General features: G+C 39.7%; 1 protein-coding gene across 1 annotated transcript; it reads left to right on the plus strand.

Moving 5' to 3' along the window:
- The first annotated feature begins 2,192 nt into the window (after positions 1-2,192).
- Positions 2,193-14,209, plus strand: LOC149277331 (ELAV-like protein 1-B). Its single transcript, XM_089503048.1, has 5 exons — positions 2,193-2,364; positions 3,806-3,909; positions 11,396-11,549; positions 12,919-13,144; positions 13,885-14,209. The coding sequence occupies exons 1-5, from the start codon at positions 2,193-2,195 to the stop codon at positions 14,207-14,209; spliced, it is 981 nt and encodes a 326-aa protein (XP_089359174.1).
- The last annotated feature ends 1,205 nt before the right edge of the window (positions 14,210-15,414 follow it).

Here is a 15,414-nt window from a genome sequence, read left to right on the forward strand (position 1 = left end):
CATATATATTCATTAATTTGTCCTGATTTGGAAACCGCCCTATACTGCCAGGATTTTTATTTATTTTGACCAGTATAGGGCAAATATTGCAAAGAATGCATCACGTTTTTCAAACTTAATTTTTTTCAAATTTGGCATGGTAGCCTAATAACTGCAATAGTTGTCACAGATACTGATCATCCCCCAAAAATTATATGTTTATGAACAGTAGATAAGCCAAGGTGTACAACTAGGGTCGTTTTGACACTTTTGAAGCAGGTATTTTTTCAGCACTTGCTTCCAAATTTTGGGGTATTTTTAAATTTTTGTGAAATTTTTCAGAAATTGGTTTGCTGGGCCAATATCCCATTTGAGACATTTTGAAGCCCCCCAATTTAAATTACCCCATAAAAGTATGTTTATGAACAGTAGACAGGTCAAGGTGTTCAACTAGGGTAATTTTGACAGTTTTCAGGCTTGTTGGTGTCGGGTTTAGCCCACCGACAAGTGATCAGGTAATAATTGTTTTTTTTTTGTTTGTTTCCACAGTTACCCTAGATGACCCCTCTCTCTTTCTAAGGCAGGGTCATCCAGGGGCTGCCGTAATGATCAGATCACTCCTATTGGCCAGGAGTGATCTGATCATCATCATCAGTCCACTTAGTAAGTTTACAGTATTTGACCTGGAAGTACCCTGGACTTTCAGGTCAGTGCTGTTTTTTTTCTTTTACTCTTTCAATGCTGATGCTCCATTGGAGCACAGCATTGACTGATATTTAGTCCCCACAAGCTTGTGGGGACAAACGTTAACCCCTGTAATTTCGCAATTGTGTCATACACATCGCGACATTGAAGTTAACGCTGCACTGTTGCTCTCATGGAGCGATCAGGCAACAGCGGTGGGTTGGGGCTGGTCTCCACAATCATATGGAGACCGAAGAACCCTGTCCCTGAAGCTGCCTCTGGCAAGGAGGAGTCTCTTTGATCACTCCTGTAGGCTTCCATGCCTACAGTAGTGATCAAAGGGCTTGTGGAGGCTCCTTTTTGCTTCCAGGCAGACCACACCAGCAGCATAGCCCCGTACAAAATGGGTATTAACCCCTTAAGTATCGCGATCTCAGCTTTGAAGGGGTTAACGCTGTCTCTCTCATTGAGCAATCAGGCAGCAGGGGGATGTGTCAGGTCCCCACACTTGTGTGGGGACCCAATCAACACACAACCCCATTCCCCGACGCTGCCTGTGGCAGCTGAAAACACGATTGCTGGTTTTCCTGCAATCACATTTTCAGCCTACAGAATCACTCCGTGGGAGTGATCAAAGGCTCGTGGGTGGGCTTGGGGTGGCGGTGCTGGTCTGGGCAGACAGCAGCAGCAGCAGCGCCCCCACGGTCACCACAATTGTGGCGATGTGGGGGCATTATTTTTTTTTGGGGGATGACGTACCTGGTACGTCCCGGTCTGCAGGGAACATTTAGCCAGGTACGTCACCGGTATGGAAGGGGTAAATAGGTGAGTGCAGGCTTAACGCTAAAAAGACACTGATCCGTCTTGGGAGGACTTACAACTGGCCATGGAGGTCTACTTCGCCAGCTACGTTTCATGTGCATAGCTGACACTTTAAGGGTTAAAGGGCCTGTGTGATATTGCTTGCATCATGGGACCATGGTTTGAAAATTGTGACTGTTGATGTGGTCTTATGGCTTCATGGAGGCGTCTCTTCCTGAGCCCTTCTCACTATACAACCTACAAAGAATGCTATTGAACACAATGCAATGCCTTTTGTAAGGTAAAGGGAGAATGTCAGGACAGGGAATTAATTGCATGGTGCCCTGGTACAGAGGAACAGGTCCTCCTTTATATGAGGATGTTTAAAACAAACCACTTGAATCGCAAATTACCAACCAATTAAACAAAAGTGTAGTTTGTTTTGGTAAAAGCTGGGATTGGTGACAATGCCTCTTAAAAGTGTTAGTTAAAATGTTTTTCTAACTGCAATATTTTAGTAGCCTGAGAGAGATGGGGAGCAAGAAAACATTTATGCTGTTGAACCCTAATGTTTTTGTTGTCCCTTTTATTTACTTTATGTCCAACAAATTAACCATTAACTCCCTCAACTTTCTAGCTCAGTTTAATTTTAAATGATTGTTACTTAAATGTAGCATGTAGAAAATGAAGCGTCACAATTTTTCTGTTTGTACAGGTGACTAAAAAAAATGTCTAACGGTTATGAAGACCACATGGATGATGTATGCCGAGATGACATTGGCAGAACCAACCTAATTGTGAATTACCTTCCTCAAAACATGACCCAGGATGAGTTGCGTAGCCTTTTCAGCAGCATTGGAGAAGTTGAATCAGCAAAACTTATCCGTGATAAAGTTGCAGGTGACCAGATCAGTGTATTAAGTCTATCTGGAATTAGATAACTTTATTCTCAATTCTCACTGTTTCTCTTTACGGCTGAAACTAACTATTTTCATAATAGTTGGCTGATTATTTTTTCGATTAATCGTAAAAAAAAAAAATGCATATCTTTTGTTTATAATCATTTCATGACTAAACTGGGTGTTAAAAACAAAAAGCAGAATAAAACATGTAATTGTACTCTGTGCACACAAGATTTTTACCTCTATCACAATGGCATTTCTCTTCTCCTTCTTATGTTACTATGACATAATAATAAAAGCTATATTTAAAAAGGAACAAGAACCCAAGCACAATATTTCTTTAACTAGGTTTTAATACCTAAAGTTATACTAGTAAATATTAAAGTAAACTTTTTTTCATATTTAATAGAATAATTGAGAAAATACATTTCTTGTTTTTATTTCCTTTTATTTGCCAACCTGCCCACCAGATATGCCATTCTGCCCCCCCCCCCCCCCCCCGTGCTCCAGACTCCCTGATATCTAGTGGGGGCAGCCGGTGACCAATGCGCATAGACAGACCTCTGCTGCTGGCCGGCACTTTCGCTGGCTGCCAGAGAGGAGGGTACAGGTCCCTTGCAGCGCTGCGGTGGATGCACGGCACTTCCACTGGGACGTCTACGAGGGAGCACTGGAAGGTGATGTCACGCCGCTGCTGCAGGATAGAAGCCCCAGCGGAAGTGTCGGGTGCCCACCGGCTGCCAGAAAGCAGGATCCAGGTCCCTGCAGTGCTGCGGGGAATCTGGATCTTAATGTTGTAGTCCGACCTCTGTTTGAGGTCGGATTTTAAGACGAGGGTTATTTTTCAGAGCATTTTCTCTGAAAAAACCCTCATCTTATATTCAATCAAGTCGAAACGACTAATCGATAATTAAAAGGAACAGTTTCATTATTGATTTCATCGATTAGTTGTTGCAGCCCTATTTCTCTTGTAAACGTTTGCAGTAGCACTTTAAAATACATTTATACTCATTCTTGCATGTCTGCTTTTGTTTTATAGTTGGCGGCTATTTTTTAGAGGTTAGAGCACCCTTTCATAAGATTTAAACTGGGGTTGTGCACACAAAACCTTTTCCCATGTTAAACTTTACATGTATAATGCATTTTTTTTTTTCTCTTCTCAGTAGCTGCAGAGGGAACAAAAAGTACATCTTTGATATATTGTGAACCTTGAAGTTACTGTTGAATCATAATTGGCAGGCTTCTACTGGGTTTATCCCAGTGTTAGATTACACATTTACACTATCTTTTAGCCCACAGATTAGCTTTACAGAGAGACAGGGGCAGTAAAGCAAGCGGCTTGCATAGTTTATCCCTTAAAAAGATTGGAGCTCTGTATTTGAGGAAACTGAAATTATTATTTTTTCATTTATTTAACTTTTTTTCCCTTTCATTTTTAGGGCACAGCTTAGGATATGGCTTTGTAAACTATCTTAATGCAAAAGATGCTGAAAGAGCAATAAACACACTAAATGGATTAAGGTTACAGTCGAAAACTATAAAGGTAAATCTTAAGTTTTGTGTGTGTGTGTGTATATATATATATACTTTTTTTTATTTTTTTATTTTTTTTTTTTTAAATCAAGATTATGCACATAAGTTACAGTATTTTGTCTTGGAAATGTAGATAAATATGCATACCTGTTGATCTAGGCCCAGGAACAACATTTTTCATGCAAACTTTTATAAGTGCACAGTTACCAAAAAAAAAAAAAAACATTTTTAAAATAAAACCTTAGCTCCCAGTTGGAGTCCTTTTTTTGTTGGCCAAGCCTGGCTAACCTAAACTTCAGCCTCCCTGCCAGACCCAGCTAAGTCTGGCTTTGGAAAACCTCACCCAGACAGTGCACATGGATCAAGGCAGGTAATGTCACACATGACTGAGGGTAGGGGCGTCCAACATGGAACCTCAAGGTGCGGTCTGTGTGAGATCGGCAGCCAGGGCAACCGGGATCACAAGAGCCCAGCTGCTTACCTGCACTGCAGCTCTCTCTATGCCGCTCACAGACTTCAGCAGGGGGCGCGGCCTCCCTCTGCATTCTCTTGTACTGCACAGAGGAAGCGGAACCCAGCAGAGTCACGTGAATGTACGTGACATCACATGACTCTTCTCCAGTCCTGCTTCCTCTGTGCAGTACAAGAGAAAGAGGGAGGCCGCACCCCCTGCTGAAGTCTGTGAGCGACATCGAGAGAGCTGCAGTGCAGGTAAGGGGGTGGGGGCGCGTGTTTGAATGAGTATGTGTTATAAATGAATGAGTGTGATAGCATGGATGTGTAAGTTGGGGGGGGCATGGTACAGGGTGGCTGTAAGTGCAGACTCTATACTGCTGGCAGCATCAATACACAAGGGGGGCAGCTAGCCAGGTTTCAGCATGTACTGACTAACGGCAATCACAGTCCCATCATGCCTACCAGCATTTACTGGTTGCCTGGGTATGATAGGAGTGTGATTGCTGTTAGCATGATAGGAGTGTGATTGCTAAGTCGTATTGTTGAATTTTTTTGTCCAATTGTGGTGTGTTACTAACTTTTAATAAAAGTGTGGTTAACACACGAAAATTGGACACAAAATACAATAACAATATTAATTTATATATTAGGATCGCTTTATCTATCCCATGCATGTTTAAATTCGCTCACTGTATTACCCTCCAACATTTTTGCTGGCAGACTGTTCCATCTACTCTCTAACTAAAGTGGAACTTTCCTATATTGCATAAGCCTCGGACCCTCTCGTTTTAGACCATGAACACTTGTTCCAACAAGGCTCTTTTCAAATAAGATTTCCTTCTGTAGTTTGTCATTTTAAGTATTTAAATGTTGCTATTGCATCTCCCTCTCTCTTCTTTCCTCTAATATATACATATTAAGATCCTTTATTCTTTCCTGATGAGTTCTGTCCTGCAAACAACTTACTATTTTTGTTGCTCTACTCTGAACTATCTCAAGTGTGTCTATATTTCTGGAGATTGGGTCATCAGAACTGTATGCAATAATTTAGGTGACACGTGACCAGAGATCTGTAAAGTGGCATAATCACCTCCTTCATGCTACTAATGCAGGGCTTGACAAATTTGTTGTGAATCTAGGTGCCAGCTAAAAAAGTTAGGAGCCAGGATTTTTTTAAAACTAACAGTTGGTCAGGAGTGATCTGATCATCATCAGCCCACTTACTAAACTCACAGTGTTTGACCTGGAAGCACCCTGGACTTTCAGGTCAGTGCTGTAGGGTTTTTTTTTTTTTGTTTTTTTTTCTCTTTCAATGCTGATGTTCCATTGGAGCACAGCATTGACTGATATTTAGTGGGGACAAATGTTAACCCCTGCAATGCCACGAATGTGTCATTTACAATTGTGGCATTGAAGTGGGTTACCGCTGCACTGTCGCTCTCATGGAGCGACCAGGCAGCAGGGGGGTGTTATGTCAGGTCCCCACACTTGTGTGGGGACCCAATCAACACACAACCACCTTCCCTGATTCCCGCGATTGCTGGTTTTACAGGATCCCTGCCGCTGCACGGGAGATCAGGCTGTCCACCTGGACTCCCCACTGACAGCAGAAGCCGGCATCGCCGGCTTTCTGCTGTCCGATCTGATGTAACAGCTTCTGGCATGAAAGCCGGAAAGCTGTTGCATTTTAAAATGCCCGATTGGGCATTCCCTTCCGGGTTGCGTCACTGCTGACGTAACCCAGAAGTTCATTGGAGGACAGGATATCCCCTGCAGGGGATATCCTGTCCTCCGATGAGGCACAGACGCTGCGATCTCTATGCACGTCTGTGAGTTTAAAATATAATTAATACTAAAAAAATAATAGTGAGCTAAGTGATGTCATTGTGACATCACTGGCATTAATAACATGTTCAAGAGGTCCCTAACCATTTTTGTTTATTTAAAATATATAAAAAAATACAAAAAAATTTAATAAAAATTATATAAAGATAATAAAAAAAACTTACATCCCATTGCCCTAGCATAGCATCTACCCAGTATAACTCTCCTGCCCCCGTTCACAACCCCCAAACCCGTTAAGCCATAGGCAAAAAAATAAAAAAATTTACACCTTTTTATAGTATGTTACCCGGTGCCGGGAAAGTATGGAAAATCTATATAAATTAGGTATTTCTGAAATCAGGACACCTGAATTGATAAACTTGGAGGGGATTTTCTATCACTTTACCTAATTTTGTGAGGATTCAGAGGGAAAATTTTTTTTTCTAATTTTCGCTAGTTTTTACTAAATTTCTCATTCTAAATTTTCTGCTAATCATCTAACTATGGTATCAAAAGAATGCTCTCTCTCTCCTTGGAAAAATATAGTTTACATGGGTACACTATTCACAGGAAAGGAGAATAATCGCTGAACTGACAGCGCAAATATGGCAAAATTGCTCTGGGACTTGAGGTACCAAAATCCCCTTGGATTGAAGGGGTTAAACTACTATATATATATATATATATATATATATATATATATATATATATATATATATATATATATATATATATATATATTTTAGTAGCTTAACCCCTTCAAGGGGAGGTGGGGGTTAATTTAGGGGCAGTTATGGTTGATGGAGTCTTTAGGGTTAATTTAATGCTGAGGTCTGAGGGTTAATTTAATAAGGTTAATTTATTAACCTTATTACCTGAGTGAGATATCGGGGGTGGGTGGGTATGTGGCATATGTGGGAGGAAGTATGGAATATCTGGGAGGCAGTGTGGGAAGCCTGGGCTCAAATGTGCATAACTGGGGTGGGCAGGTTGGGAAATAAAAACAAGAAATACATTTTTATCAGTTTTTTTTTTTTTTCTTCTGCCGTTTGTTTTTAACATCCTGTTTGTTTTAAATAATTTAAAATATTAATTTTTTTATCCGATTAATCAGCCAACTAATAGATTATGAAGATAATCGTTAGTTGCAGCCCTACGTATATCCCTATATGACACTGTGCTCCCCCAACTATGCCTTATAACCCCCTATATGCCACTGTACCATTTAAAGGCCTTAGCACCCGTGCTCCAGACTCCTTGTTGTTGAGTAGGGGCGGCTGGTGACCGTCTGCGCAATGTGCGTAGACACCTCTGCTTCTGGCTGGCACTTTCGCTGGAGCTTCTATGACTGTTGCAGCCCTAATATATAAATAAATAATAATAAAAAAAAATATATATATATACTCACAGAGTCCATTGCACACCATTCCAAATATTCCAAGCCCGGTGCTAGTAACCAGCAGTTTCCATGTAAAACACTTTCAAAAAGATGGTCAGCACTCCAGGTCTTTAAATAGACAATTTCATTTTATTCAAAGTCAAGTCGACGTTTCAGTCATTACTGACTTTCATCAGGACATCATATGTCGACTTGACTTTGAATAAAATGAAATTGTCTATTTAAAGACCTGGAGTGCTGACCATCTTTTTGAAAGTGTTTTTTATATATATATATATATATATATATATATATATATATAATTATATGCCTAACCACTCCAGAAAAAATATATTCAAAACAAGTCCACAGATGTGTCCACACATACATAATTTTGTTGTTTTTGCTATGTCTCAACTGTGATTGCCCACTTTAGTGCACCCCCACAAAAAAAGTATTGTGTTTTTCAGTACAAATATGACTTCCTTTTTATCATCTATAAAATCTATACATAACCAGTGCAAATGAAAAACAAACTTCAAATGTATTTAGGTATTTGCCCTGCAGCACGGTGGGCAAGACCATACAGCTGTTTCACAGGACAGGTTCCACTCAGAACAGGCCTCGCCATGGCCGACCAAAGAAGTTGAGTGCACGTCTTCAGCATCGTATACAGAGGTTGTCTTTGGGAAATAGATGTATGAGTGCTGCCAGCATTGCTGCAGAGGGTGAAGGGGTGAGGGGTCAGCCTGTCAGTGCTCAGACCATACACTGCACACTGCATCAAATTGGTCTGCATGGCTGTTGTCCCAGCAGGAAGCCTTTTCTAAAGATGATGCACAAGAAAGTCCACATACAGTTTACTGAAGACAAGCAGACTAAGGACATGGATTACTGGAACCATGTCCTGTGGTCCAATGAGACCAAGATAAACGTATTTGGTTCAGATGGTGTCAAGCGTGGTGGCGGCAACCAGGTGAGGAGTACAAAGACAAGTGTGTCTTGCCTACAGCCGAGTGTGGTGGTGGGAATGTCATGGTCTGGGCCTGCATGGTTGCTGCCGGCACTGGGGAGCTGCAGTTCATTGATGGAACCATGAATGCCAACATGTACTGTGACATACTGAAGCAGAGCATGATCCCCTCCCTTCGACTGGGCTGCAGGGCAGTATTCCAACATAACAACAACAAACACACCTCCAAGACGACCACTGCCTTGCTAAAGAAGCTGAGGGTAAAGATGATGGACTGGCCAAGCATGTCTCCAGACCTAAACACTATTGAGCATCTGTGGGGCATCCTCAAATGGAAGGCGGGGAAGCGCAAGGTCTCTTACATCCACCAGCTCCATGATGTCGTCATGGAGGAGTAGAAAAGGACTCCAGTGGCAACCTGTGAAACTTTGGGGAACTCCATTCCAGTGCTGGAAAAAAATGGTGGCCACACAAAATATTGAACCGTTGGGCTCAATTTGGACACTTCCAATTAGGTGTACTCGCCTTTATTGCCAAGGTCTAGATATTAATGGCTGTGTGTGTTATTTTGACGGGAAAACCAAATTTGCATTGTTATACAGGCTGTACATTCACTACATTTACATTGTAGCAGAGTGCCATTTCTTTAGTGTTGTCACATGAAAAGATAAAATATTTACAAAAATGTGAAGTCTGTACTTTTGTGAGATACTGTAACTACATAAATTATGTATAACCTGAAAGCACAAAGCCAATGGATCTCAAAGCTACCCCTTACCTTTATATTTGGGCTGACAGGGCCACAGATCTAATGGGAACACTGGAGTTTGGGTTTTTTTCTTCTACCCTTTCACATATCTTGCACATATCAGAATGAATCACAAGATTTCATTTTTGTCTTGCACACATGGCAGGGTTTATTTTTACGATGTTCCTTTAGGGCTATTTTTTATTTGATTTGTGGGCATTTAAAAAAAAACTAAATTCAAACGTGTTTTTGGTGTGTCAGAACCAAATAGCGTGGAAATAACTAACATAACACCTTAGTGGAAATACTTAGGGGTTAGCAGGTAGCGTAAGGGATAACACCAGTGTTAGGGTGAGGTTACCGTAATGTTCAGTGTTGGTAATTTTATTAGGTTAAACATATATTAAAATGAAAAATGTATCGTTATCAGATGCGTTGAGCCTGTACAATTTTTTTAGATAAATTATTCACAGCTGGTTTAAATGGTAATAAGTTCTAAAAATATATTCACATATTCGGTGTGATTTAAAAAAAATAGCCTATGTTCCTGTAAAATTTTTACTTGCAGTAACTTTGCATTTTTGTTTTGTTTCTGGTTTGGTTTTATTTTACCTCTACCTGACAGAAAACTTCATCCTGACTACTCAATATGAATTCAAATTATAAATGTTTAAGGCTCATTGTTTAAGGCGCCCTTAATCAGCTTCCAAGGAAAGCTGGTGTCATAGCCGTTGTGTGCATCTTGTATGGCCCAAATCAACCAAGGTATTTTGTTCTGGTTGTGTTGAAAGCGCTAATTGGGCTAGTGTACTGAACCACATGAATGCACACACATTCTGTCTGAGGTTAAATCAATGAAAATATTCCTGCTAATTGTACTCAATTGTAGGACCAAATGTATTCTTATAACATCTAGTACTAAATTGTTCTTTGCAAATATATGCTAGAACAGGGGTCGGCAAACCCCTGGCACGCGTGCCACTCATGGTGCAAATGAGTGACACGCGGGGCTGCCGACTGCTCACAGTGCCACGTGTGCCCCCCAATTGAAACGCCGGTTTTAGTTGTGTTTTTTTTAATTAATTTTTTTTCTCCATTCGCTGAGGAGAGAGAGGCGCCAAGAGGTCGCTCTCCTCCCCAAGGCTTCTATCTTCAGTGTCTTTGACACGGTGCCGGTGTTTCATCCTGAGCGCTGGAATATGACATCCTATTCCGTCGCTGGGCAGTGAAGCAGCGCGCACCGCGACAAAGACGCTGAAGACAGAATCCTCGCTCTCCCACCACAGGACATCTGAGGGCAAGTGAACTACAAAGGGGGTAGAGGGTTATGAGTTACAGAATGTGTGGAAGAATTGTGTGAAAGAATGAATGAATTTTGTGAGAATTAATACATGTGTAACTAAATTTTGTGGAAGAGTGAGAGATTTAATGATTGTGTGAATTAGTGAGTGACTGTATTACAGATGTAATATTTGATTTTTGGAAAGGCAAAGATGGCACGGGCAGGGTGTTTATGGGGATAAAAGGTGGCACAGGGTGGGCTGTTAGGATTTGGTATCTTTGTCCCCAATATGTTACCTGCGTGCTCGTCAGGTTCTATGTGGGCAGTGTGGATGCCAGGGTTGGCTTTGGGGTATGCAACCTGTGATCTATGCCTGTAATTTAGGGGGTTTTATCTATACCTTTTAATGCAGAGATCTTGTGTAAATTCCAATTGCTCTATACCAAATAGCTATTTTTTTTCTGTTGAACAATATCTGCTACGCTATGTTTCCATACGTTATTTGTGTATACCTGCAAATACTGGGCTTGTTTGATTAATTTTTTTGTTTTGCTTGAGGCGGTAGGTAGGAACTTGGTTCCAGTGTGTGTATATATATAAAAAAAAAAAAAAAAAAAGTGAGAAAATGCACCCAAACAAAATTTCCACCTCAGCAGTGCGGCAGTTTTCACGATGTTCATTTTTGTTTAAGGAATATAATTTTTTTTTTAAATATTTACTTTCTCAACCATTTGCTCCTCTTTGCCGGCACACCAAGGGACCTGAAGGTTTTCCTTTGGCACATATTTGGCCATTTTCTTATATAAATCACAAATGGGTGTGTATGTTTACATAGGTGTCCTTTGCCCGTCCAAGTTCAGAAAATATCAAGGATGCAAACTTGTACATCAGTGGACTTCCCAGGACAATGACACAAAAAGACGTAGAAGATATGTTCTCAGGATTTGGACGCATTATCAATTCACGTGTTCTCGTTGATCAGGCAACAGGTAATGTAACATTTATTTGTGGCCGAGTTTCCTTCCCTACCATACAAAAACACAATCTTTCCCCAGACCCGCAACCCAGTTTTTGCCAAGAAATTAGATTATACCTGAAAAACACAATTTTAACTTATGTCCTGAATTCTTACATGGGTACATGGTTACTTTACCATCAGTTACAAGTGCAAGATGTCTGAAAGTTGCACCACTCATGGAAGAAGTGGAGGAAAAATGTACATTAAGTCTACCATTGTTAACTAAGTACCAGGACTTTTTGTAACTGTTATTGCACACTAATTCATTTAGTGAACACTACACATTATATTTTTTTTTTCCCAGAACCAGGGCTTTCCTTTGAAATATGTATATATATACTCCATTTAGTTTAAAAAGAAAAAAATATATATTAAAAAATGTTGAAAAAATTAGGAACATTTTCATACTTTCACCTGTTAAAATACATAGCCAGTGCAAATGTGATAAAGGCCCTCAGATTTATTTAGGTGTTTGTTCTGATTTTGGAAACCTCTCATATGCTTGTTTTCATTTATTTTGGTATTTATGGGGTTAAATATGAATGGCACACCTTGTTTCTATACAAGATTTTCTTTAAATTGTGTGATATGCTGGTAGTTGGGGCCTCATAGAAGCTGGTGGAACGCATCAGACACTCACACGCTTATCAGCTATCTAGAACTACTGGCAGTTTGAATTACTTCCAATGCCCTAGTGGTTTTCATCTACCAGAGGAATGGTAGTATTCAGTCAAACGATCAGTAATGGCCTTCCTCGAGAAATGGTGCGTTTTGAAGCAGACACTTGGATATTCTAATGGTAAGGGTATGTTGCTAGGCAGAAACTAACATCACTCATATTTTGGCCATATATATTTAAGGGAGACGTTCTCCTACTGATAAGTTTTTTTTTTTTTTTTTTGTCTTCCGTGTATAGATATTACGGCATACAGACCCAACAAGAAGGTTTTGCGTTTGTGAATTGATCTCAAGTGTCACCATGTAATGGTCACTTTCTCCAAATTCTTCCTTACTTAGCAGTATATATTTACCAAATATCTACATTGTTAATCTCTAATTGTGACATAAAGCTGTCTTTAACAGCTTCAAAGCTTTCTCTCCTGTTTAGGACACAGACTGAACTGTTTGTTACAGTATTTCAGTAAATGTCCTAAAAAGTTGTACATCTGGGTGACATTAAACTGACCTTCCCCATGAATGCTAATGCTTGGGTATGTGCAGCATATTAATTATATGCCTACAATCTACTGCCTCTCACCATTTGTGTAAATTTCTGCTCACAAGGCTTCTACATTACCAGTGTCACCATGTGCATTACATTTTTTTTCCGATATCGCTAGGCTTGTCGCGTGGAGTTGCCTTTATACGGTTTGACAAGAGATGTGAAGCAGAAGAAGCAATTGCCAGCTTCAATGGGCACAAACCTCCAGGCTCATCAGAACCCATTACAGTAAAATTTGCTGCCAATCCAAATCAGAGTAAAAATATGGCCCTCCTTTCCCAATTGTGCCATTCTCCAGCTCGACGATTTGGGGGACCTGTCCACCACCAGGCTCAAAGATTCAGGTACTTTAGACTTAAACCTTCATTATATTTTTGGGCTCAATGATTATATCTTATTAGGTAGGTGAAAAATCTAATTCATGTGCTCGTCAACGATGAGTATATAAGTGCATTTCATTGTAAACACTGATTAAATAATAATAATGCTGGACGTAACTATAGCCAGACAGCAGGAGCAAGGCAATGAAAAGTGTGTGTGTGTATGTATATATGTGTGTGTATATAAAATATGTATATGTGTATATATATAATCTCAACTTGCTGAAGTTCAAACCAAGCATAAGGGGATTTAAGTGACTTTGAATGTGGCATGATTGTTGGTGGCAGACGGTCTGGTCTGAGTGTTTCAGAAACTGCTGATCTACTGGGATTTTCACGCACAACCATCTCTAGGGTTTAAAGAGTATAGTCCGAAAAATAAAAAATGTTCAGTGAGCAGCAGTTGTGTGGACTGTGTGGGAGGGTCATGAGGTCTGTTGTGCCTTGATGTCAGTAGCACAGCTGCCCAAGGCTTTAGGGTCTCCACAGCATTCAGAATGAGCAGACTAGATGTGCTTTTTATCTGTTGCCAAACTAAGTTTATTTAGAGTGAACAATTGTTGCATATTTATTTTTGGATTGGTTAAGTGGTGTAACACAGGTATTTTCTTCCTTAACGTTGCCTTAGTCCTTCTGTGAAGGTAATTTTGGTGCTAGATGTTAACCATGTGTACGTTGATTTGTTACTATTTTCTTTTAAACAGGTTTTCTCCCATGGGAGTAGATCACATGAGCAGTATATCTGGTGTAAATGTTGCAAGCAGTGCTTCATCAGGGTGGTGCATCTTCATCTATAACCTTGGCCAGGATGCAGATGAAGGAATCCTTTGGCAAATGTTTGGTCCCTTTGGGGCTGTTACTAATGTGAAGGTGATCCGCGATTTTAACACCAACAAGTGCAAAGGTTTTGGTTTCGTGACCATGACAAATTATGAAGAAGCTGCCATGGCCATCGCAAGTCTTAATGGCTACCGTCTAGGGGACAAGACCTTACAAGTTTCTTTCAAAACCAGCAAGTCCCACAAATAATTTGTTCTTAAAATTTTGTATAAAATAGAGAAAATAAGATTCATTGGGGAAGGGACTTTTTTTTTTTTTTCCTTAGATTAACTTGTTTTGCGCCAACTTTCACAAGTGTGCTTGTCTTACTCTAAATGAAAAGTGGAAAGGTTTTTTTTTTATACTCTAGCAATGCAACTTACATATTCAAATGCTTGAGAAAGCCCACCTTGTTAGACCAATTTTAAGTTCATTAAGTTATTTACTTTAATTGTACGAATAAAATGTGGATACATTTCATAAAATACCCTATGGACGGTGGTACATTTAAGCATGGATTAATATTGAAGACTTTCAAAAAGTTTGCTCTGAGTTGGCATATATTCCAAACACCAATTATTTTTTAGTTTTTTATGAAGCCGAGACAGCTTGTCTTTCTTTCTTTTTCAATTTAAAGGTTTTAAAAGCCTGTAGCATTTGAGACATAATTGTCTGTGGTTTAACAGATAATAGTGGAGAAATATAGCAGCATTATGTCATTATTTGTACAGTCCCATGTAGCGCATTAGACTAAAGACTAATAGTTTCAAATAGTAAGAGTAGCCTCTTTTTCTAATTAAAAATGAAAATATTCTAAGTGTATTTTATTTCTAACATTCATGATATGATGGCATTGTCAGTAATGCATAACAATGTTTGGCTTGTATGCAGGGGACTTGATCTCTGTATTGCACCAAAAACTAGATGTCTTTAGTAGAGTCAGGATGCCAACTTCCTCTGTATATTACCAAATTTGTAGAATCTGCTTTAAGTAGTAGAATTATTCTCAACGCATCGTTTGGACAGTACAGATTGCTTTTTGATTAGTTTAGTTCTAAATTGGATAGCATCAATTAAGAGGGCCACTTTTCAACCTACTTGAAGTTTTTCAGCAGCCTATTATAAATAGGAAATAACTAAAATTGCAGCCTCTCAGTCCAAAGTTTAAACACCCAGAAATAAAAGCCATTTCATGTCACTATCTTTTGATACTGTATAGTGATGTGTTCAGTTATGTATCCAGTTTCAGAAAATGGTAAGCATAGTTCAATTTCCAACAGGTTTTCCTATTTTATAAATGGCATTTATAAACATTTGAGCCTTGTCCATTTTTTTTTTCTCTCTCCTATAAACAAGTACCGTATTGGCCCGATTGTACGCCACACTTTCCCCCCATAATTTAAATCTTTAAAATG

Source organism: Sceloporus occidentalis, unplaced genomic scaffold (assembly GCF_023333645.1).
Source record: "Sceloporus occidentalis isolate IW3139 unplaced genomic scaffold, rSceOcc1.0.p SCAF_218, whole genome shotgun sequence".
Lineage (NCBI taxonomy): Eukaryota > Metazoa > Chordata > Lepidosauria > Squamata > Phrynosomatidae > Sceloporus > Sceloporus occidentalis.

Coding starts and splice junctions, on each gene's coding strand:
- LOC149277331 (XM_089503048.1), top strand. CDS start 2,193: ATGTCTAACGGTTATGAAGACCACATGGATGATGTATGCCGAGATGAC. Junction 11,550..12,918: donor TCTCGTTGATCAGGCAACAG/GTAATGTAACAT, acceptor CGATATCGCTAG/GCTTGTCGCGTGGAGTTGCC. Junction 13,145..13,884: donor CACCAGGCTCAAAGATTCAG/GTACTTTAGACT, acceptor TCTTTTAAACAG/GTTTTCTCCCATGGGAGTAG.